At 48.6% G+C, this 24,197-nt stretch overlaps 1 protein-coding gene across 9 annotated transcripts in view; it reads right to left on the bottom strand.

Moving 5' to 3' along the window:
* PIK3C2G (phosphatidylinositol-4-phosphate 3-kinase catalytic subunit type 2 gamma) overlaps positions 1–24,197 on the bottom strand; it is a 354,168-nt gene that overhangs the window by 155,289 nt on the left and 174,682 nt on the right. For all 9 annotated transcript variants that reach the window (XM_065030454.1, XM_065030418.1, XM_065030425.1 and 6 more), the window contains 2 exons: positions 16,047–16,140; positions 15,121–15,215 (listed from right to left, as the gene is read on the bottom strand). In XM_065030454.1, the coding sequence (XP_064886526.1) occupies positions 15,121–15,215; positions 16,047–16,140 (189 nt within the window). The remainder of the gene's footprint in view (positions 1–15,120; positions 15,216–16,046; positions 16,141–24,197) is intronic.

The following is a 24,197-nucleotide window of genomic DNA, read 5'->3' as shown; positions in this document are numbered from 1 at the left end:
ACAGAGGGATCTGGACCGGGGGGATCGTTGGGCTGAGGCCAGTTGTATGTGGTTTAACAAGGCCACGTGCTGGGCCCTGCGCTTGGCGCATAACCCCAGGCAGCGCTACAGGCTCCGGGAAGAGGGGCTGGAAAGCTGCCTGGTAGAAAGGGAGCTGGGGGTGCTGATTGACAGCCGGCTGAACATGAGCCAGCCCTGTGCCCCGGTGGTCAAAGGCACCAACAGCATCCTGCCTTGTATCCGGAACAGTGTGGTCAGCAGGACTAGGGAAGCGATTGTCCCCTTGTACTCGGTGCTGGTGAGGCCCCACCTTGAACCCTGTGTTCCGTTTTGGGCCCCTCACTACAAGAAGGACATCGAGGTGCTGGAGAGAGTTCAGAGAAGGGCAACAAAGCTGATGAGGGGCCTGGAGCACAAGTCTGATGAGGTGCGGCTGAGGGAACTGGGGCTGTTAGGCCTGGAGAAAAGGAGGCTGAGGGGAGACCTCATTGCTGTCTACAACTCCCTGAAAGGAGGTTGTAACATGGAGGGTGTTGGTCTCTTCTCCCAAGCAGCAAGTGATAGGACAAGAGGAAATGGACTCAAGTTGCGCCAGGGGAGGTTTACAGGGGACAGCAGAAAAAAAATTCTACAGGAAAAGGGTTCTCAGGCACTGGGAAAGGCTGCCCAGGGAGGTGGTGGACTCACCATCCCTGGGGCTGTTTAGAAGGCATCTGGATGAGGTTCTTAGGGACACGGTATAGTGCCAGAGTTGGGGTATGGTTGCACTCAATGACCCTGAGGGGCTCTTCCAACCAAAACAATTCTAGGATTCTACGATTCCATGACCTCTCTTGGTGGCCTCCCACAGGCTCCTCGTGTTGGGCCGGCGCAACAGCCCAAAGGACACCAGGCCCTCTGCTCCCCTTTCCCCCGGGCTCGGAGCACAGGAGGTGGCATGTCGCCATGCCCTGGGGGCAGGGCCAAGGGATCCCCAGGGAAGAAGAGTCCACGCAACACTTGGCAGTCAGCAATTCCTTTATGGAGCGCTGGGAGACCGTGTGCAGGCGGCTGGGCCCCCCGTTCCCACCGGGGGGATCTCTGGATGCTTTGCTCCCTCTCAGCCACTGGTGAGCGCAGGGGGCCGTGCCACTTGCAGGGCGTAAGGTCAACGGGGGGTCCCTGAGGAACCCCAACCCTCCTGGAACGTTCTTGCCACCGTCTCATCAAGACCATCCCAGGCACGGGTTGAGAAGGCCCTGGAGCCTCAGGAGAAGGCTCAGGAGGCGAGGTGGCGGGCAGTCCCTGTGCCCACGGGGCAGCCTTTCTCTTGGGCAAGAACCACGACAGGCGGGAGCGAGCCCCAGGAGAGGGGCCCTCAGACCCAAACACACTCCTCCTTCTCCCACATTCAGGCATCTTTCAGGACACAGGCCCCCGCGCCCACACCTGCCACCTCTGACGTCACAGTCGCCACCATTGTGACATCATGCCTGTCACCAGCCACCTCACTGCCCATTGTTGCGGCCCTATAAAAGCGGGGGCCCTGGCAGCTGGCCCACAGTGCGAGGCCCTCGGACGCCAAGCATGCTTGGAAGGAAGAGGACGCTGAGCAACCAGGCGGCTGGCTGCCCACCTCAGGGTGGGACGCCACAGAGCCGCTTCCCGGCACCACAGGGGAGCACGGCACCTCCCACCGGGAGCAACGTCGGACCTGGTGCCGCGAGCGCCATCGATCTCGCTTCTCTCATCAATGGCATGCAGAGCATGACTCTGGGCCCACCAGCGAACGGTGTGGAGCCCAAACGTGTCTGCCTGCCGGGCAGCAGCGGGAGCAGCCAGGCGAGTGGCTGCCCAGCTTGGCGCGGGAAGCCACAAAGCCGCTCCCCGCTACCACGGAGGAGCAAGACACGTCCCCGGAGGAGGAAGCCGAGGCAGCAGAGGAGGAGGACGAGGGGGAGGCAGAGCAACATCACCCCGCATGCCACGACCACAAAGGACATCACGTCTTTGATCTCCGGCATGCAGCACATGGCTGTGGGACCACCAGCGACTGGCGGCGTGCAGCCCAAGCGTGTCTGCCTGCCAGGCAGCATCCCGAGCAGCAAGGTGGATGGCTGCCCACCCTGGAGGAGGACACGCGAGAGACGCATTGTGCGACTGGGACCTCCGGGGAGCCTGAGGAAGGCAAAGGAGCAGAGGAGGAAGAGGAACATTCCCCCTCGTGCAATGAGAGCCATTGCCCGCGCTCACGCCAACGACGCCATGCAGCGTGCAGCTGTGGGCAGGCAGGGGAACAGCATGGGGCCGCGGCGTGTCCATCTGCTGAGGACCCGGTGTGACATCCCACCAAAGGACGACGTGGAGCCCATGGAGGTGGATCCGCCAGACTATGGCATGAGGCCACTGGCTGTTCAGCCACCACAGGACAGCGAGGAGCCCATGGAGGTGGACCCACCTCAATAACCATCCATCCATGGCGCTGGCTCCACCTGCCACAGGCATCGTCTGGCAGTTCCCCAGCCATCCAGGCTCCCGTGCGTGACACGGCGGCAACCAGCGTCGCAGGAGCTCCCGGACGGCTCCCCACTCCCATCCTCCACACCTTCATAACCGGACAATAAATTACAAGAAAAGAATAAATTGCTTTTGTCCAAGCTTGCTTGACACACGGCTGACTGCGGCTGCCCTCCTGTGACACCTCCTGGTCCCTGTCTTTGACTAGGAGGCCCCTTTTGGAAACTTTCCATTCCCATGCCCACCTTGCTGCTTTGCTGCTGCCTTACATTCTGGGTGGCTTTTGAAGGCTGCAACATCAATAACTGGATAACAGTTTTTTAAAGGGAGTCAAATTCTCCTAGAAACAGCATTGAAGCCTAGGAATTTCTGGATTCCAAACTTGCGATCTTACCTCAGGGCCAGTAGCTATCACCGTACCCTGGAGATCTAACCAGGTAGTGAGATGGTCCCACTCATGCTTTTGCAGGGAGGTGTGCTCATGTCGCTAACAGTACTAAGTACACCATGCCCGCATGATCAGGGTGCTGGACTCCCACGCGATTTCAGGGCTCTCTGCTTCCCGACGGACGCCAGGGCACCATCCTGGAAGTTTCTCGGGCACCTTAGGCTTTCTTCACAAAGATTTTTGCTGCCTGACTGGACAGAGGCCAGCTGAAAAACAGCAATCCAAATCTACATTCTCCTAGTGCTGGAGTGGTTCCTGCCATCTCTACTGGTCACGCCTTTCTAGAACACCATTTTGGTCAATGCCTGACTGAATACCGAGCCTCAGAGTTTGACCGCTGCGTGAGGATCAAATACGTTGGAATGTGCACAGGTCATCGTTTTTAAATACCTTCCAAAGCCAGCGTGCTCAGAAGGACTGTCCACCTGCCTTTCCCCTACCCATACGCACACACGTAGACACCCCTTCACTCTCCCATACTATGACCTGACTTTGCTAAAACTCCGATGCCCGTTCTAGCAGATACTTGTGGATATGCCCAGCCAGAGAAGTCTGAGGAACTCTACCCACTTGAGCAGAAGTGCCACGTACTCGGGTTTGACAGGAGTATGACTTAATTCCTCTGCTTGAGGACTAGCCATGAGAAGCTTTTGTCCTTTACCTTCATACTAGCCAGGAGAGCGAGGGTGCACCTCCGCCCGAACCCACTCCCACCTGCAGGCCCCAAGGACCTGGGAGCAACAAGGCAGAACATCCTGGTGGGGCTCTGTTACAGACCACCCAAGCAGGATGAAGAGGCAGATGAAGTATTTTGCGGGTAGCTAGGACAAGTCTCCCGACCACTAGCCCTTGTGCTTATGGGGGAATTCAACCTACCAGGTGTCTGCTGAAAATACAAGACAGCAGAAAGGAAGCAGTCCAGGAGGCCCCTGCAGCGCGTGGAAGACAACTTCCTGACACAGCTGGCTAGTGAGCCTACCAGGGAAGGAGCCACGTTGGATCTGTTGCTTGTAAACGGAGAAGGGCGCGCGGGCAGCACGTCGACCGGAAATCCCCTAGGGTATAGTGATCACGAAATGATTGAGTTTTCTGTCCTTGGCGAAGTTAGAAGGGTGGTCAGCAGAAGTGCTGCTCTGGACTTCCAAAGGGCAGCCTTTGACCTGTTTTGAAGGCTGGTTGGCAGAATCCCTTGGGAGGCAGTTCTGAGGGATAAAGGAGTCCAGGAAGGCTGGTCTCTCTTCAAGAAGGTCATCTTAGAGGCGCAGGAGCAGGCTGTCCCCGTGTGCCGGAAGGCGGGCCAGCGGGGAAGAAGGCCGGCGTGGCTGCACAGGGAGCTGCGGCTGGAGCTTCGGCATAAAAAGAGAATGTATAACGTTTGGAAGGAGGGGCAGGCTACTCAAGAGGAACACAAGAATCCTGTGAGGTTATGCATGGAGAAAATTAGGAGGGCCAAAGACCGACTGGAGCTGTGCCTGCCCACCGCTGTGAAAGGCAACAAGAATTGTTTCTAGAAAGATATTAGCAAGAAGAGGAGGGCTAAGGAGAACCTCCATCCCCTGATGAATGTGGGGGGAAACATGGTGCCAGAAGATGAGGAAAAGGCTGAGCTACCAAATGCCTTCTTTGCCTCAGTCTTTCATAGTCAGAACAGCTGTGTTCCAGGTACCCTGAGCCAGAAGGCAGGCGTGGCGAGCAGAATGAAGCCCCACTTGGACACCCGCTAGTCTATGGGACCAGATGGGTTACAGCCAAGAGTGCTGAGGGAGCTGGCAGAAGGGGTCACTTGGCCATTTCCCGTTACCTATCAGCACTCCTGGCTAACTGGGGAGGTCCCAGTTGAACTGGAAGTCGGCAAACTTCACGCCCATCTCCCAAGAAGGGCTGGAAGGAGGATCCGGGGAACTACAGACCTGTCGGTCAAACCTCGGTGCTGGGGAGGGTCACGGAGCAGATCGTCCTGAGTGACATCACACGGCACATACGAGAAAACCCAGTGACCAGGACCAGTCAACATGGCTTTATGAAAGGCCGGTCCTGTTTGACCCACCTGATCTCCCCCTCTGACAAGGTGACCCACCTAGTAGATGAGGGAAAAGCTGTGGATCTGATGGACTTAAGCCTTCAGTAAGGCCTTTGACACTGTATCCCACAGCATTCTCCTGGAGAAGCTGGCAGCTCATGGCCTCGTGGTGGGTGTACTCGGCAATGGATAAAGAACTGGCTGGCTGGCCGGGCCCAACGAGTTGTGGTGAACGGAACCAAACCCAGTTGGCGGCCGGTCACAAGTGGCGCTCCCCAGAGCTCACTGTTGGGACCAGTTCTGTTGAATCTCTTTATCAATGATCTGGATGAGGGGATTGAGGGCGCCCTTAGTAAGCTGGCAGACGACACCAAATTGGCTGGGAGTGTTGATCTGCTGGAGAGCAGGAAGGCCATACAGAGGGATCTGGACCGGGGGGATCGTTGGGCTGAGGCCAGTTGTATGTGGTTTAACAAGGCCACGTGCTGGGCCCTGCGCTTGGCGCATAACCCCAGGCAGCGCTACAGGCTCCGGGAAGAGGAGCTGGAAAGCTGCCTGGTAGAAAGGGAGCTGGGGGTGCTGATTGACAGCCGGCTGAACATGAGCCAGCCCTGTGCCCCGGTGGTCAAAGGCACCAACAGCATCCTGCCTTGTATCCGGAACAGTGTGGTCAGCAGGACTAGGGAAGCGATTGTCCCCTTGTACTCGGTGCTGGTGAGGCCCCACCTTGAACCCTGTGTTCCGTTTTGGGCCCCTCACTACAAGAAGGACATCGAGGTGCTGGAGAGAGTTCAGAGAAGGGCAACAAAGCTGATGAGGGGCCTGGAGCACAAGTCTGATGAGGTGCGGCTGAGGGAACTGGGGCTGTTTAGCCTGGAGAAAAGGAGGCTGAGGGGAGACCTCATTGCTGTCTACAACTCCCTGAAAGGAGGTTGTAACATGGAGGGTGTTGGTCTCTTCTCCCAAGCAGCAAGTGATAGGACAAGAGGAAATGGACTCAAGTTGCGCCAGGGGAGGTTTACATGGGATAGCAGAAAAAAAATTCTACAGGGAAAGGGTTCTCAGGCACTGGGAAAGGCTGCCCAGGGAGGTGGTGGACTCACAATCCCTGGGGCTGTTTAGAAGGCATCTGGATGAGGTTCTTAGGGACACGGTATAGTGCCAGAGTTGGGGTATGGTTGCACTCAATGACCCTGAGGGGCTCTTCCAACCAAAACAATTCTAGGATTCTACGATTCCATGACCTCTCTTGGTGGCCTCCCACAGGCTCCTCGTGTTGGGCCGGCGCAACAGCCCAAAGGACACCAGGCCCTCTGCTCCCCTTTCCCCCGGGCTCGGAGCACAGGAGGTGGCATGTCGCCATGCCCTGGGGGCAGGGCCAAGGGATCCCCAGGGAAGAAGAGTCCACGCAACACTTGGCAGTCAGCAATTCCTTTATGGAGCGCTGGGAGACCGTGTGCAGGCGGCTGGGCCCCCCGTTCCCACCGGGGGGATCTCTGGATGCTTTGCTCCCTCTCAGCCACTGGTGAGCGCAGGGGGCCGTGCCACTTGCAGGGCGTAAGGTCAACGGGGGGTCCCTGAGGAACCCCAACCCTCCTGGAACGTTCTTGCCACCGTCTCATCAAGACCATCCCAGGCACGGGTTGAGAAGGCCCTGGAGCCTCAGGAGAAGGCTCAGGAGGCGAGGTGGCGGGCAGTCCCTGTGCCCACGGGGCAGCCTTTCTCTTGGGCAAGAACCACGACAGGCGGGAGCGAGCCCCAGGAGAGGGGCCCTCAGACCCAAACACACTCCTCCTTCTCCCACATTCAGGCATCTTTCAGGACACAGGCCCCCGCGCCCACACCTGCCACCTCTGACGTCACAGTCGCCACCATTGTGACATCATGCCTGTCACCAGCCACCTCACTGCCCATTGTTGCGGCCCTATAAAAGCGGGGGCCCTGGCAGCTGGCCCACAGTGCGAGGCCCTCGGACGCCAAGCATGCTTGGAAGGAAGAGGACGCTGAGCAACCAGGCGGCTGGCTGCCCACCTCAGGGTGGGACGCCACAGAGCCGCTTCCCGGCACCACAGGGGAGCACGGCACCTCCCACCGGGAGCAACGTCGGACCTGGTGCCGCGAGCGCCATCGATCTTGCTTCTCTCATCAATGGCATGCAGAGCATGACTCTGGGCCCACCAGCGAACGGTGTGGAGCCCAAACGTGTCTGCCTGCCGGGCAGCAGCGGGAGCAGCCAGGCGAGTGGCTGCCCAGCTTGGCGCGGGAAGCCACAAAGCCGCTCCCCGCTACCGTGGAGGAGCAAGACACGTCCCCGGAGGAGGAAGCCGAGGCAGCAGAGGAGGAGGACGAGGGGGAGGCAGAGCAACATCACCCCGCATGCCACGACCACAAAGGACATCACGTCTTTGATCTCCGGCATGCAGCACATGGCTGTGGGACCACCAGCGACTGGCGGCGTGCAGCCCAAGCGTGTCTGCCTGCCAGGCAGCATCCCGAGCAGCAAGGTGGATGGCTGCCCACCCTGGAGGAGGACACGCGAGAGACGCATTGTGCGACTGGGACCTCCGGGGAGCCTGAGGAAGGCAAAGGAGCAGAGGAGGAAGAGGAACATTCCCCCTCGTGCAATGAGAGCCATTGCCCGCGCTCACGCCAACGACGCCATGCAGCGTGCAGCTGTGGGCAGGCAGGGGAACAGCATGGGGCCGCGGCGTGTCCATCTGCTGAGGACCCGGTGTGACATCCCACCAAAGGACGACGTGGAGCCCATGGAGGTGGATCCGCCAGACTATGGCATGAGGCCACTGGCTGTTCAGCCACCACAGGACAGCGAGGAGCCCATGGAGGTGGACCCACCTCAATAACCATCCATCCATGGCGCTGGCTCCACCTGCCACAGGCATCGTCTGGCAGTTCCCCAGCCATCCAGGCTCCCGTGCGTGACACGGCGGCAACCAGCGTCGCAGGAGCTCTCGGACGGCTCCCCACTCCCATCCTCCACACCTTCATAACCGGACAATAAATTACAAGAAAAGAATAAATTGCTTTTGTCCAAGCTTACTTGACACACGGCTGACTGCGGCTGCCCTCCTGTGACACCTCCTGGTCCCTGTCTTTGACTAGGAGGCCCCTTTTGGAAACTTTCCATTCCCATGCCCACCTTGCTGCTTTGCTGCTGCCTTACATTCTGGGTGGCTTTTGAAGGCTGCAACATCAATAACTGGATAACAGTTTTTTAAAGGGAGTCAAATTCTCCTAGAAACAGCATTGAAGCCTAGGAATTTCTGGATTCCAAACTTGCGATCTTACCTCAGGGCCAGTAGCTATCACCGTACCCTGGAGATCTAACCAGGTAGTGAGATGGTCCCACTCATGCTTTTGCAGGGAGGTGTGCTCATGTCGCTAACAGTACTAAGTACACCATGCCCGCATGATCAGGGTGCTGGACTCCCACGCGATTTCAGGGCTCTCTGCTTCCCGACGGACGCCAGGGCACCATCCTGGAAGTTTCTCGGGCACCTTAGGCTTTCTTCACAAAGATTTTTGCTGCCTGACTGGACAGAGGCCAGCTGAAAAACAGCAATCCAAATCTACATTCTCCTAGTGCTGGAGTGGTTCCTGCCATCTCTACTGGTCACGCCTTTCTAGAACACCATTTTGGTCAATGCCTGACTGAATACCGAGCCTCAGAGTTTGACCGCTGCGTGAGGATCAAATACGTTGGAATGTGCACAGGTCATCGTTTTTAAATACCTTCCAAAGCCAGCGTGCTCAGAAGGACTGTCCACCTGCCTTTCCCCTACCCATACGCACACACGTAGACACCCCTTCACTCTCCCATACTATGACCTGACTTTGCTAAAACTCCGATGCCCGTTCTAGCAGATACTTGTGGATATGCCCAGCCAGAGAAGTCTGAGGAACTCTACCCACTTGAGCAGAAGTGCCACGTACTCGGGTTTGACAGGAGTATGACTTAATTCCTCTGCTTGAGGACTAGCCATGAGAAGCTTTTGTCCTTTACCTTCATACTAGCCAGGAGAGCGAGGGTGCACCTCCGCCCGAACCCACTCCCACCTGCAGGCCCCAAGGACCTGGGAGCAACAAGGCAGAACATCCTGGTGGGGCTCTGTTACAGACCACCCAAGCAGGATGAAGAGGCAGATGAAGTATTTTGCGGGTAGCTAGGACAAGTCTCCCGACCACTAGCCCTTGTGCTTATGGGGGAATTCAACCTACCAGGTGTCTGCTGAAAATACAAGACAGCAGAAAGGAAGCAGTCCAGGAGGCCCCTGCAGCGCGTGGAAGACAACTTCCTGACACAGCTGGCTAGTGAGCCTACCAGGGAAGGAGCCACATTGGATCTGTTGCTTGTAAACGGAGAAGGGCGCGCGGGCAGCACATCGACCGGAAATCCCCTAGGGTATAGTGATCACGAAATGATTGAGTTTTCTGTCCTTGGCGAAGTTAGAAGGGTGGTCAGCAGAAGTGCTGCTCTGGACTTCCAAAGGGCAGCCTTTGACCTGTTTTGAAGGCTGGTTGGCAGAATCCCTTGGGAGGCAGTTCTGAGGGATAAAGGAGTCCAGGAAGGCTGGTCTCTCTTCAAGAAGGTCATCTTAGAGGCGCAGGAGCAGGCTGTCCCCGTGTGCCGGAAGGCGGGCCAGCGGGGAAGAAGGCCGGCGTGGCTGCACAGGGAGCTGCGGCTGGAGCTTCGGCATAAAAAGAGAATGTATAACGTTTGGAAGGAGGGGCAGGCTACTCAAGAGGAACACAAGAATCCTGTGAGGTTATGCACGGAGAAAATTAGGAGGGCCAAAGACCGACTGGAGCTGTGCCTGCCCACCGCTGTGAAAGGCAACAAGAATTGTTTCTAGAAAGATATTAGCAAGAAGAGGAGGGCTAAGGAGAACCTCCATCCCCTGATGAATGTGGGGGGAAACATGGTGCCAGAAGATGAGGAAAAGGCTGAGCTACCAAATGCCTTCTTTGCCTCAGTCTTTCATAGTCAGAACAGCTGTGTTCCAGGTACCCTGAGCCAGAAGGCAGGCGTGGCGAGCAGAATGAAGCCCCACTTGGACACCCGCTAGTCTATGGGACCAGATGGGATAGAGCCAAGAGTGCTGAGGGAGCTGGCAGAAGGGGTCACTTGGCCATTTCCCGTTACCTATCAGCACTCCTGGCTAACTGGGGAGGTCCCAGTTGAACTGGAAGTCGGCAAACTTCACGCCCATCTCCCAAGAAGGGCTGGAAGGAGGATCCGGGGAACTACAGACCTGTCGGTCAAACCTCGGTGCTGGGGAGGGTCACGGAGCAGATCGTCCTGAGTGACATCACACGGCACATACGAGAAAACCCAGTGACCAGGACCAGTCAACATGGCTTTATGAAAGGCCGGTCCTGTTTGACCCACCTGATCTCCCCCTCTGACAAGGTGACCCACCTAGTAGATGAGGGAAAAGCTGTGGATCTGATGGACTTAAGCCTTCAGTAAGGCCTTTGACACTGTATCCCACAGCATTCTCCTGGAGAAGCTGGCAGCTCACGGCCTCGTGGTGGGTGTACTCGGCAATGGATAAAGAACTGGCTGGCTGGCCGGGCCCAACGAGTTGTGGTGAACGGAACCAAACCCAGTTGGCGGCCGGTCACAAGTGGCGCTCCCCAGAGCTCACTGTTGGGACCAGTTCTGTTGAATCTCTTTATCAATGATCTGGATGAGGGGATTGAGGGCGCCCTTAGTAAGCTGGCAGACGACACCAAATTGGCTGGGAGTGTTGATCTGCTGGAGAGCAGGAAGGCCATACAGAGGGATCTGGACCGGGGGGATCGTTGGGCTGAGGCCAGTTGTATGTGGTTTAACAAGGCCACGTGCTGGGCCCTGCGCTTGGCGCATAACCCCAGGCAGCGCTACAGGCTCCGGGAAGAGGGGCTGGAAAGCTGCCTGGTAGAAAGGGAGCTGGGGGTGCTGATTGACAGCCGGCTGAACATGAGCCAGCCCTGTGCCCCGGTGGTCAAAGGCACCAACAGCATCCTGCCTTGTATCCGGAACAGTGTGGTCAGCAGGACTAGGGAAGTGATTGTCCCCTTGTACTCGGTGCTGATGAGGCCCCACCTTGAACCCTGTGTTCCGTTTTGGGCCCCTCACTACAAGAAGGACATCGAGGTGCTGGAGAGAGTTCAGAGAAGGGCAACAAAGCTGATGAGGGGCCTGGAGCACAAGTCTGATGAGGTGCAGCTGAGGGAACTGGGGCTGTTAGGCCTGGAGAAAAGGAGGCTGAGGGGAGACCTCATTGCTGTCTACAACTCCCTGAAAGGAGGTTGTAACATGGAGGGTGTTGGTCTCTTCTCCCAAGCAGCAAGTGATAGGACAAGAGGAAATGGACTCAAGTTGCGCCAGGGGAGGTTTACATGGGATAGCAGAAAAAAAATTCTACCGGGAAAGGGTTCTCAGGCACTGGGAAAGGCTGCCCAGGGAGGTGGTGGACTCACCATCCCTGGGGCTGTTTAGAAGGCATCTGGATGAGGTTCTTAGGGACACGGTATAGTGCCAGAGTTGGGGTATGGTTGCACTCAATGACCCTGAGGGGCTCTTCCAACCAAAACAATTCTAGGATTCTACGATTCCATGACCTCTCTTGGTGGCCTCCCACAGGCTCCTCGTGTTGGGCCGGCGCAACAGCCCAAAGGACACCAGGCCCTCTGCTCCCCTTTCCCCCGGGCTCGGAGCACAGGAGGTGGCATGTCGCCATGCCCTGGGGGCAGGGCCAAGGGATCCCCAGGGAAGAAGAGTCCACGCAACACTTGGCAGTCAGCAATTCCTTTATGGAGCGCTGGGAGACCGTGTGCAGGCAGCTGGGCCCCCCGTTCCCACCGGGGGGATCTCTGGATGCTTTGCTCCCTCTCAGCCACTGGTGAGCGCAGGGGGCCGTGCCACTTGCAGGGCGTAAGGTCAACGGGGGGTCCCTGAGGAACCCCAACCCTCCTGGAACGTTCTTGCCACCGTCTCATCAAGACCATCCCAGGCACGGGTTGAGAAGGCCCTGGAGCCTCAGGAGAAGGCTCAGGAGGCGAGGTGGCGGGCAGTCCCTGTGCCCACGGGGCAGCCTTTCTCTTGGGCAAGAACCACGACAGGCGGGAGCGAGCCCCAGGAGAGGGGCCCTCAGACCCAAACACACTCCTCCTTCTCCCACATTCAGGCATCTTTCAGGACACAGGCCCCCGCGCCCACACCTGCCACCTCTGACGTCACAGTCGCCACCATTGTGACATCATGCCTGTCACCAGCCACCTCACTGTCCATTGTTGCGGCCCTATAAAAGCGGGGGCCCTGGCAGCTGGCCCACAGTGCGAGGCCCTCGGACGCCAAGCATGCTTGGAAGGAAGAGGACGCTGAGCAACCAGGCGGCTGGCTGCCCACCTCAGGGTGGGACGCCACAGAGCCGCTTCCCGGCACCACAGGGGAGCACGGCACCTCCCACCGGGAGCAACGTCGGACCTGGTGCCGCGAGCGCCATCGATCTTGCTTCTCTCATCAATGGCATGCAGAGCATGACTCTGGGCCCACCAGCGAACGGTGTGGAGCCCAAACGTGTCTGCCTGCCGGGCAGCAGCGGGAGCAGCCAGGCGAGTGGCTGCCCAGCTTGGCGCGGGAAGCCACAAAGCCGCTCCCCGCTACCACGGAGGAGCAAGACACGTCCCCGGAGGAGGAAGCCGAGGCAGCGGAGGAGGAGGACGAGGGGGAGGCAGAGCAACATCACCCCGCATGCCACGACCACAAAGGACATCACGTCTTTGATCTCCGGCATGCAGCACATGGCTGTGGGACCACCAGCGACTGGCGGCGTGCAGCCCAAGCGTGTCTGCCTGCCAGGCAGCATCCCGAGCAGCAAGGTGGATGGCTGCCCACCCTGGAGGAGGACACGCGAGAGACGCATCGTGCGACTGGGACCTCCGGGGAGCCTGAGGAAGGCAAAGGAGCAGAGGAGGAAGAGGAACATTCCCCCTCGTGCAATGAGAGCCATTGCCCGCGCTCACGCCAACGACGCCATGCAGCGTGCAGCTGTGGGCAGGCAGGGGAACAGCATGGGGCCGCGGCGTGTCCATCTGCTGAGGACCCGGTGTGACATCCCACCAAAGGACGACGTGGAGCCCATGGAGGTGGATCCGCCAGACTATGGCATGAGGCCACTGGCTGTTCAGCCACCACAGGACAGCGAGGAGCCCATGGAGGTGGACCCACCTCAATAACCATCCATCCATGGCGCTGGCTCCACCTGCCACAGGCATCGTCTGGCAGTTCCCCAGCCATCCAGGCTCCCGTGCGTGACACGGCGGCAACCAGCGTCGCAGGAGCTCTCGGACGGCTCCCCACTCCCATCCTCCACACCTTCATAACCGGACAATAAATTACAAGAAAAGAATAAATTGCTTTTGTCCAAGCTTACTTGACACACGGCTGACTGCGGCTGCCCTCCTGTGACACCTCCTGGTCCCTGTCTTTGACTAGGAGGCCCCTTTTGGAAACTTTCCATTCCCATGCCCACCTTCCTGCTTTGCTACTGCCTTACGTTCTGGGTGGCTTTTGAAGGCTGCAACATCAATAACTGGATAACAGTTTTTTAAAGGGACCTGCTCCAGTAAACCAATGGGAAAGCGTTGGTGACCTGCTATACCACTTGGACACTCTCAAGTCTATGTGGTCTAACGGGATTCACTCAAGCGTGCCGAAAGAGCTGGCAGAGGTGATCACCAAGACACTTTCAATTATTTTTCAGGAGCCCTGGCTAACTGGGAAGTCCGATTGACTAGAGGTTAGCAAACACTACTAACAGGCCTATACTGTGAAGTAAAGAGGAAAAAGAGGGCAGATACTTAGTCTTTTTTCTTGTGAGAAGAAGAGAGGAGTTAAACAAAGCACAGGTAAAACAATTCTATTCCTACTGCCTATTTAACTCTAGAAATAATTTCTAATTGTAGAGGAAAACAACAACTCTCTGAGCATATTTCAGAATTCTAGATGAGACATTTTATATCCAGTATGACTAGGTTTAATATAAGATCACAGAAACTGTTTCAGTTATATTTCAGCCATTGTCAGAAAAATGGCTTGCTAAATGTGGTTCCTCTTTATTTGAGAGATACGCTCATTAGGTATATTATTGTTATCCTACTCATTTCAGTGAAACGAACACATTCATAATTCTGTTTTATGCCCACTAACATTTCCAGAGATCACGCAGGTATTAGGTATGATTTACGCTCTTTCTGACCTCACACTTTCTCAATCAAATGATCATATTTCAAGTTGTTGTCTTTCCTTTGCAGGGAGGAAAGCTTTTGCTTTAAGGAGTCTGAACCAATTTAACTGTAAATGAAATCTCAGTTATCCATCATTACTAAACATAAAAAAAAAAAAAAAGAAAAAAACAACAAACAAACAAACAAACAAACAAAACACAAAAAACCCCAAAAAAACAGCTGAAAACCCCACAACAATTTGATTTTCTGATCATACACCATTTGTTCAGATGGTAGAAAGCCACATACTTATTCAGAGATTCTTGAAGTAACAACATAGCAAACCAATTAACCACTGCATGCAGCAATACAGTTTCAGAGGTCCTTATGTTGTAGAGGTAGATAGTGAATAGGAGTTACTGTCAGGACTGGTGCATCTCCATAATCACAAAAAGTAACTATTGGAAACTCTACCATCATAAGTCAGACTGATTTGAAAGAGTGGTAAGAGATGAACTTTGACACACATGAAATGTCTGAGAACTTAAGGAGAGGTCAGAGAAATCCCTCAAAGCAGGATCCTTTTTAAGTAAGCCAATGCTGTTTGGAGCTTGCAAATTTTGAAGACGACTATTTTTGGTTCAAACCAGAAAATGCAGAAAAATACAAATGATATCTTACTTAAGTGAAAAGAACTTCCTCCTCCCCCCTGTCATTTGGGACAGGTTGAACGCAGACATATTAATAAGTAGACAGATATTTAATAAATTTACCCATACCCACTAGCAAAAAGAGAATAAAGAAGGAGCAAAAAACTATGTTTTCTGTTCATTTTAAACAAAAAGAGAGTCTGTGACCAATAGAATAATGGATAAAGTTCAGTGTAATGGAAAAGTACTATTGTAGTAAAGGCAAACGATCTTACCAGTAAAGTTGATGGGCTACTTGGATGCTCTGAAGAGAACGATTCAATAGGAGTTTCACTAGAGGGCTTTCAAGACTCCACTCAAACTTGAGCACCTTAACAGATAAATTAAGAATCACTTATTTGCTGGCTTTCCTTTATAACAAAATTAATAAGAAAGGACCCAGGACTTGTTTTGAATGAAGCAATCCAACAGATGGAGAATGTCCTGGCAATGCAATGAGCAAAGAGACTTCAGGATACAAGTGTCTATCTATCACCATCTGTAAGACAGGCAGATATCACCCTGACTCTGGCTGTGTTAACAAATATGTAAATATGCAGTTTTCTTCACCTGCTTAAAACTTCCAATGCTGTATTTAAATTTTTATCTGATTACCTGGTTTGTAAAATAACGTTATTTGTGAAACAGAAGTTGTGGAAGGTGAAAGGTAACTTAAGTGTCTCACTAAGTCAATGCTGTAAAGCTGTGCAGGTTCCAATGCTACACAGTAGTGGATTACATAAACATGTACTCTGTGCGGACAATGATTTTTCCCAAAATACATGTATTAAGAAAACCATGATTTGTTGTGACACCATTTGCTTCCTTGACCGTAACAAAGCCCTGCCATCACCAGCCCCTGATCTGGTGGTCATAGAATAATTTCTCTTGTTCAGATGCACTTTCTATTTTTCTTTGATAACTGAAAATGCCTTCTTGTACTATACATAAGAGTTCAATCAGCATGCCAAAAAAACTATATTTTCTTGAGTGGAAAACAGCCTGTTCCTCAGCCCTGTTGTTAATTCAATCGTTGCGTCAGCTGACCAGCCTTTCTTATTTATTCTTCTTACAGTGTATCAATCAAACTGAAATAATCAAAAGTATTTAATGAAGTTATTGATTTGGACAAGACTTCCTTGGCTATCAATTTCTTCCTTACCTGAACCAGCTGCGGGAGGTATTCTAACAATTCATCATTCGACAGATTTTCTATTTGTTGGACTGCTGTTTTGCGAATATCTTGATCTGGGAAACTAGAGAAAAACAAATCGGTATCATTAAGAGCTACTGAACCACTGCAACTCTCCTGAGCTCTCACTGATTTAAAATGTCAGAAAAACAGGTTTTCTCTCAAAATGGAACAGGAAAAAAAAATCAAATAATTTGCTTTACTGTGATAAGAGTCAAGCAACACGTAGCAGATAGCTTAATGGGACTGAATGTTACAGTGTCATACAGGGAAGAAACAAAACAAAACAAAACTGGTCTTCAAATACCTTCTTTAATTTCAGCTGTCATGTATTGTAGTTTCCTGAAATATGAAGCAAATTATGTATCTTCTCTTGCTGTTCTTAATTACCTGAAATAGAAAATTCTGTGCCACAGAACTTTTAACAGTCACTTGAAGAACTATTCTGTTCTGCGCAACAACACGAGAGCTTGAAATTTCCCCAACAAAAAGAGTTAACTTCAGATAATTTATTTGAATGTCAGGTTTTCTGCTTCATATCAGAACACAACAAAATTTTGAAATAGAAAATGTTTTACTTTTTCTAAAGGAAAATTTAGCAAAAAAATCAACACCTTTCCCCAGAAAGGCTCCAAGTCAGTCAAAGAGCCACTTCTAAAAGGAAAATGTTTGAGTATTCAACATAAGCTGTATTCTCAACACATTCTGATTGAAACTAGAGTAGCTGTAGCCTAATGTAGATTTTGTGATGGAACACTAACCATAAAATTGACGAAAGAGGTAAACATGGTGTAGCACCAATGATAAAACAGAAAGAATGCTCGATAATATAGCTGGTCAAAACATTTTTCTTTAAAAAAGAAAAAGAATTAAATTTTTATGTAACTTGACTGATCAAAACTGATGCCTAACAGAACATTTTTTTCTCTTTTCAGAGAAAAAGACAAAAAGTATACAGTGTTTCTTTTAATATATGAAAGCTGAAAATAATCTTTAAGGATTTCTTTTGAAAAAATAAAGTATGAAAATAATTTCCACCTTTTCATATGTTCCATTTCTGACATTAATCATGATAGACAGAATATTTCATGTACACAGAAGTTGCCTAGATTGGTTCACAGTTGACTCTTCTGCTGCTGTCCCACTTTCACAAGTAAAGGATCGGATGTGCTATTCTCTGTATGTGGGCTATGTGGTGTCACCCTTAAAAACCTGTCAGTATTTGAAGGTTGTCCTTTGCCGTCCCCAGACTCTTTCCTGTCTTCTCCTGAAGCAAACTGGAAATGTTCATACAGACCTTTCAGTCACCAGAGCCACAAGAGTGGTCATCTCTGCCAAAGGGGCAAAAATGTCTTCAACCAGCATCACAATCAATGAGATGCTGTATAACAGAGCTGCTGGGCTTTGACCGAGCTCTCTGACAGCAAGTACCCGCCCCACAAAGTGATGAATCCCTCCTTTCTGAACTGATATGGCTATTAGGCTCTTTGAAAAATCTGATTTGGCAGTCTAGGCATACATAAAAATGATGAGTAAAGGACACAGATTATCCTGTCAATTTGCCCTGGAGAAAATCCTTTGAAATCAGAACTGTCATGTATAGCAGAATGTGTCACAGAACCACCAGTATTACTGCTTTATGAGCTTGACACAAAACCAGGCTGCTTTCTTCCCAGCTTCCCGTCCAGCACCTTTTGTCAATGACAAACTCACTTGAAAAATAAATCAGAAGTGAAACACAGGAGATAGTACCACATTTGCAGCAATGACTGCTCATTGCTATCAAGAGAGAAAGAAAAGAAATTGTAAAGCTCAGAAACACAATGGCACCTGCAGCTCTAAACTTGAGCTTCAATAAAACAAGCTGAAGCAAAACAATATGTACACTTCGATCACTGAATTACCTACAAGCCGTCAAATAAAAATGTGGATTTAAACAAAAAAAAAAGTCTAGCAGTCAGATGTACTTGAAAGGCCTGGCTTCTGTGCTGCAATCACCTGTCACCTGTAGCACTTTCAAAACCCCTTTTAACAGTGCAACTCAGACCTGATTTTATTATTTGGTTTGTTTGTTATGGTACATCTTTGATTATCTTTTTAACACAGTTTACAGTTGTTTGTATAATGCTGAAAGGGCTGATGAGAGAGTGAATACACTATAAATAAATTATCATGATAGCCTCAACTTAGCCTATTTCACAAGGAGCCTTTATTTATTTATTTATTCTAGGCAACCCATTAAGGATATGAAGTTGTTACTTTAATGTTACTTTAATTTTACGTGGCTGTATAGAACAAAACATATTTGAAGGAGGACTGCATATTAAAAACATCAATCCCTCTCATATCATCCTGTCTTCTAATTATGCAATTGCTTCGAAGTCCTGTGTGCCAAGCATGTGTAGATATTATGGAAATTAGTCTTCCCCTTTCCCTTCCCACCTAGTTCAACAGGTTACTGAACAGTGAAATATACTTTATACAGGCACCAAGTCAAGTAGAAAAGTGTTATTACTTAGATACTGCTCGTCCTTACTAGCAGCCAACATTTGAATATATGCAATGCTATGATGAGAATAAACTCCCATATTTTTTCCAGCTAAACAACGAATGATAAAATTATTTTAATCCCAACCTTTCCAGAAAATTTAACAGCTAACATGTGACTTGTTTAGAATTAACTCACTGTAAATCAAAATGGGGGCTATATCTAAGTTAGCCAAAGTACCTATAGAATATGCGATTAGAAGAATTATGAGCTCAAGAGCAAAGGCACTATGGTGAAAAATCTACAAGTTAGTTTGTTTCAGGACACATGGCTCTTGTCACTCTCCTTGAATGAGATTTCAGTAACTTGTTGGTCCTGCTTACTAACGTGTTACCTTCAGTTTGTAAATCTTGAGGTCAGCTTGAGGCTGAGTTGAATCTTTCAGACAGAATGGGCAGTTAACATTTTCTCTTAACTACCTGGCAATTTCTTAAGCCCCAGATGTAATATCCATTGCTCTCTTGAATTTCAGTGTTGCTCAGGACCACAGGTACAATCGAAAAACATTTGGTTTACCCTTTGCATTTTCACTTGAGCAAACATTTAAAATCCTCAAAACTCTCGAACTACAGCAAATATTAATGACCTCAACTAGTATTGCATGGTGCTTATGCTACGTAAGCTGACATACATCAGTGTATTTGCTAAAACTCAATAATGGGGTAAGGTCTAGAAGCAGATTTGAATAATAAATCCTACCCTTCACACACCTGGAAACTATGCCATCTTGTAGCCTGCCAACTAATTAGGGCTAGAGGGGTTTTTCCAGTGAATAATCTTGCAAACTTTTGAGTGTTGCATCAAATCTGATTTCAGTAATCCATAAATTAGTCTTGATTAGAGGACACAATTAATTGATTTTTTGGTTCTGTGACTCAATGCAAGAAAAATCACTTTAGGCCTAAGAAAAACAGCACCATAGTTTTTATATTAGGGGACAGTTGATTTCTCGGGCTTGTTACAATGAATATATAATTATTTACACATACTGAAAACTCTGGAAGCAGAAAAGTGAGACAACTGTATCACAATGAATTGAATACTCCAGTCTTTAAGGGTATTCTTCTAAGAAAGAGGAGCTCATCTGTGTCAGAGGCCATCTATCTCAGATCAATTTTGCAAAGGATTTGAACCACACATTATCAGGTTCCTGACATGTGGCCTGTGATTATGGCTTCAGAAAGGCAGGAGATTCAGGCACTTCTCTTCACTATCTGTTTTATAGCTGTGACCAAAGTATCGGAGAATTTAGCTAGGAAAAAAAAGCAACTTAAACCAAAAGCCTTTAACAATACTTGCATGACTTTTTCTTTTCATAGTTTCAAACTGGTAATTTTCATCCAGGTTTCCAATTACTTCTAGTTGTATTCTTTTTTTCCTCAATAAACAACCAATTGGTCAATAAATAATTAAGTGAATAGAACTATGGTGTTTCTCATTCATTTGCTTGACTGCATTGCAACCTATTATAGCTTTCTTCTTTTGGTTAATTTTGTTTGTCCTCTCTTCAGGTATTAAGGACTCCACAACAGAGAGTATGACTTCTTATAAGTTTGTTACAGGTTTGCACACTCAGAGACACTACTGAAAAATAAACAATATGTAAATGATGGTTGTTGAGTCTAGTCCTTGGCAATAGGTCACACTATGCAGGACTTCTAGTTTCCCCTTCACAGCTGGTCTCACAACCTGGGTTCTCCTTAAGTTATGAAACAGATTTCCTTTGATATGTAACCTCAACACCCCTTTTGCTTTTTCTGTTCTTCCATCCCTGCATGATGCCAATGATTGACAGACACCCATTTTATAACTCCTGTCTAAGTAGCTGTAGATTGTTAGGACTCCCTTGAGACTTCCAGACAGGTTTTGTAAAAACTGAATTTTCAGCTGGATGAGCATAGATTACAAATTGCTTTCAAAGAGCAACTTACAGTCTTTGATTCTTTTCATAGAGACAGCCAGTAGGGAGCTATTTGTCTATCTGCATCTTTCAGCTAAATCAGATTCAAACAGAAAACTAAGCGCTGCTGAGGCATCCTGTGGATTTGTGAAATTCTCATGAGATTTTAGCATCTACCAGTGGTGACTTGATTGTAAATGAGAAACAGATGTGTATTTCATTTCTAGTAGTTTTATTATCCTAATTTTATTGCAGTGTATCAAATAATGCTATGCTGGAAGACATTTCTCAGGTAAATGTAACTGTAGAACTGACTACATTTTCTGGCACATGAGGATCTCTTGAGAGAACAGAATGGCCTTTCATGAGCCATCTTTAAAGTTAGAGGCTTATGACACATCAGATATTTCCATAATTCCCTTCACATTTTTAAGTTCTGTTGCATTTTTAAAAAAGACTCTGGTCCCATGAAATGCATGTTATTACATCTGGTAGAAACAAGGAAGGCTGAGGTAGCAAACCTACTGGAATGAAGATACCAACTGAAAACAAAAATCCTTCCAAGTAATAAAGGATATCATGTCACTGACAGGTGCAACTGGGCCCGGAGAGGAGATACAAAAGAATTATTTAAAAGAAAAGATAGGTAAGATTTGGGTGGCAGTTTAAGTATTTTCAAAGTAATTACATGAGAAGAGAGAAGAATCTTAAAGAATAATAATTAAGAAATTCCATTAGTTTTAGCACACAGATAAAATTAGCAGTGCTATTTGCTTTCTGTTGGTGATTTTCTTCATTCCTCTGAGGGCTTCTAAAGAAAATACTGTGTGAGTGTGTGAAAATGGCAAGGACTAAAGAAAGTACAGAAAGATAACAAATGCCATCAGTGAAACGGACACTGGATTTTCAAAATTTTCAGCTGAAAAAAAGTAACATATTCACTCCTCATTGTGATAAGACATGTGAAACATCCCTATTCCCCCACACTTTAAAACTCATGGTCAGATACACCTGGCTGATCGATCAACAGATGGATTTGTAGAACTTACTCTCAGAAAATTCACTTTAAGTAATGCTTACATATTTCTTCTACAAGAAATTCTGACTAAAACGACGAGTATTAATAATAAGTTTAAGATGTCATGGAGACCTTATGGTAAAACATATCCTAGGAAAGAACATGATAGGAAGAAATAACAAAAAGCAGTTTTCCATTTGAAGCCTGTATGATCTAGGAGGTTCTTCTCCCCTCAGAGACAAACTTTGTTGTCTGTTACATTAAAACAAAAGAACAAAACATGGGAAAGTTGATTATTTACAGGATTAGCCTCCTGATTAGATTACACACATGTACAGAAATTATGTCATATCCTACACAGTTGTCCACTGTTAGTTGTTTGTTGTAGTACCTTCATATTTATTACCATGAAAGCTAAAGATGGTTAAAAGCAGAGGAAAAACAAAATAAAAGAATTAATTAATCATGTTATGAAGCTTAAAATTAAGAGTTTTCTATTACTAACACTGCATATATCTCCACATAAGTTACCAATAAATTTAATGTATGTTATTACAAAGCAATTTTAAACCTTTAACAGTAGTATGTTCTGCACATCAAAGTGTCAAATTAACTGTAGACTTGCTTTGCCCTTATCTTATTTCTTTGCTTAAGCCCATGTTTGCTTTCCACACTGATATACAACTACAGCTTTTTAAACCAAGCAAGATACAAACAGGCAAGATATGTTCTAGCTGTATCTACTTGATAAATATTCTGTTGGGCATTCTACTGTAGACTCTCATGGAACACTCCACATTCTTCTTTTATTAAACCAATGGCTATCTGATTCGACACTTCTAAAATTAATTTGGCATTCAAAGGTGCAATAACAAACTCTGGCTTCCAGCTATCACATTTTATTATAAATATTGGTTAGAGAGTGAGTTTCTCATATATTGGTATATATCCTAACCTTTGAAATTCAGTAGCTACTCTGCTACATAACGTGCAAATCAACAATAATAATGTGGGAATCAAAGGCTGAGGGATGCTCTAACCAAAAGGACACCTTCTCTAATCAGGGAGAGGTAGGAGGAGTCATAACTTCCCCTACTTTTCCTGCTCCATACAGGGGATTAAGTAAGTAGCATAAAATCCCTCTGAAACCTTAATGTCTGATCTCAAAATCCTCTGAATCGGAACATGGTTTTAAGGGAATGTCTCTTTGTGCACTCGCTCTCACAGTGACAGAATTTAACAGAACGTTTCTAGGAAAAATTGTTAAGCCTACCAGTGAGGTTATGTCTTTATCTCCCCTCTCTATTGATAAAAGTTCTCTCTTCAGAATGTTTGCAGCCATGCACAATACTGGAAAATGGCACACCTTCTTTGGTGGCTGTTCTCTGATTCTATCTCGATTTCCTAGCCATTATACCTCACAGGTCTGCAACTGTACTCTGGATGTGCCAGAAAAACAAGGTTGGAGCAAATATTCTGCTATTGGGGTTAATGAATATGTTTTGGCTTTCATGTTCATTAATTAGAATAGCAATATAACATGAAAAAAAGTTTTAAAGTCAGTCGTTCTGTACATATACAAAACATGGTTAGTGTGCCATGCAAAGGAGATACAGTTATAGAAAGCTCTAATTCCACTAACGCTTGGCTTTACCAGACTCAATAACTGAAGTCAATGGCAAAATGCACAGGGCACCAATAAGCAGTGCTGAGTGGGAGGAACAAGTTTTATGCCTTCTGCCTTAGGGAAAATTAGCAAAGGCTTATAATCACCCTTCCCTGAAATTAGAGGTAAAGCTGAGTGTAAAATCTTATTCTGCACTTCCCCCAGCTATCCTTCCCATCCCATCTTTATTGATTAAAGAAACATTCATTGACTTTTAAAATATTTTTTTTTTAAGTATTGGCTTCTGGGGCTTTAAGAATCAATGCTTTTGCTTCAAGGGCTGGATGCAAGTTTGCTCCCAAATTTATATGTGAAGTGTAGCATGATTATGTTTCCAATTTATGAAAGTTCTTCCTTTCCACTGCATAAATGAGTATATTATCATTTGGCTGCCCTGAGATGTGCCTGCAAAGTGGAAGAGAGCTGGAGAGACATGCTCAAAGAACAAGAAACAACTATTAAATTGTATATTTAACCATGTAGTGAACAAAACAGTTTATAAGTTTCAGAAAGTTGCAAAGAGCATTCTAACTCAGATGCATGATTATGGAGCTTGATCTCATGGGCCATGATACCTCTTCCTAAACTCTATGATATTGCCTTCTAAACCAGGCAATGAGGTAGTGCCTCCAGTGATTTTCATTTCTTTGTACTCGCAAAAGTGAGTTTGAGCTCAGTCATCAGGACAGATGCTGCTTTTTTGCTCTGAGAAGAAGGATAATTTAGAGTTCTCAGCCTAAGCCCTGCAAAAGTGACTAGTCATTTTGAAACCCCTCTCTAAACTCTATAAAGAGTAAGCACATGCCTGCAAGAGGTTCTCTTTAAGACAATGAAAACTGAAGTTCCAGCAAAGGAAGCTCCAAAATTCCGAGTGATTGGAAACTCTTGGTCTCTTTTATAGTATTGCTAACAGTGTGGTAAATCGTGGTCCACAGAAATGATACGACACAGAGCTGAACTGTGGACCTCCTTGCTACAGGATGTTCTGA

The sequence above is a fragment of the Columba livia genome, chromosome 1, assembly GCF_036013475.1.
Source record: "Columba livia isolate bColLiv1 breed racing homer chromosome 1, bColLiv1.pat.W.v2, whole genome shotgun sequence".
NCBI classification, from domain to species: Eukaryota; Metazoa; Chordata; class Aves; order Columbiformes; family Columbidae; genus Columba; species Columba livia.
The sequence above is the reverse complement of the archived record's forward strand: the minus strand, read 5'-3'. Positions and strand labels throughout refer to the sequence as shown.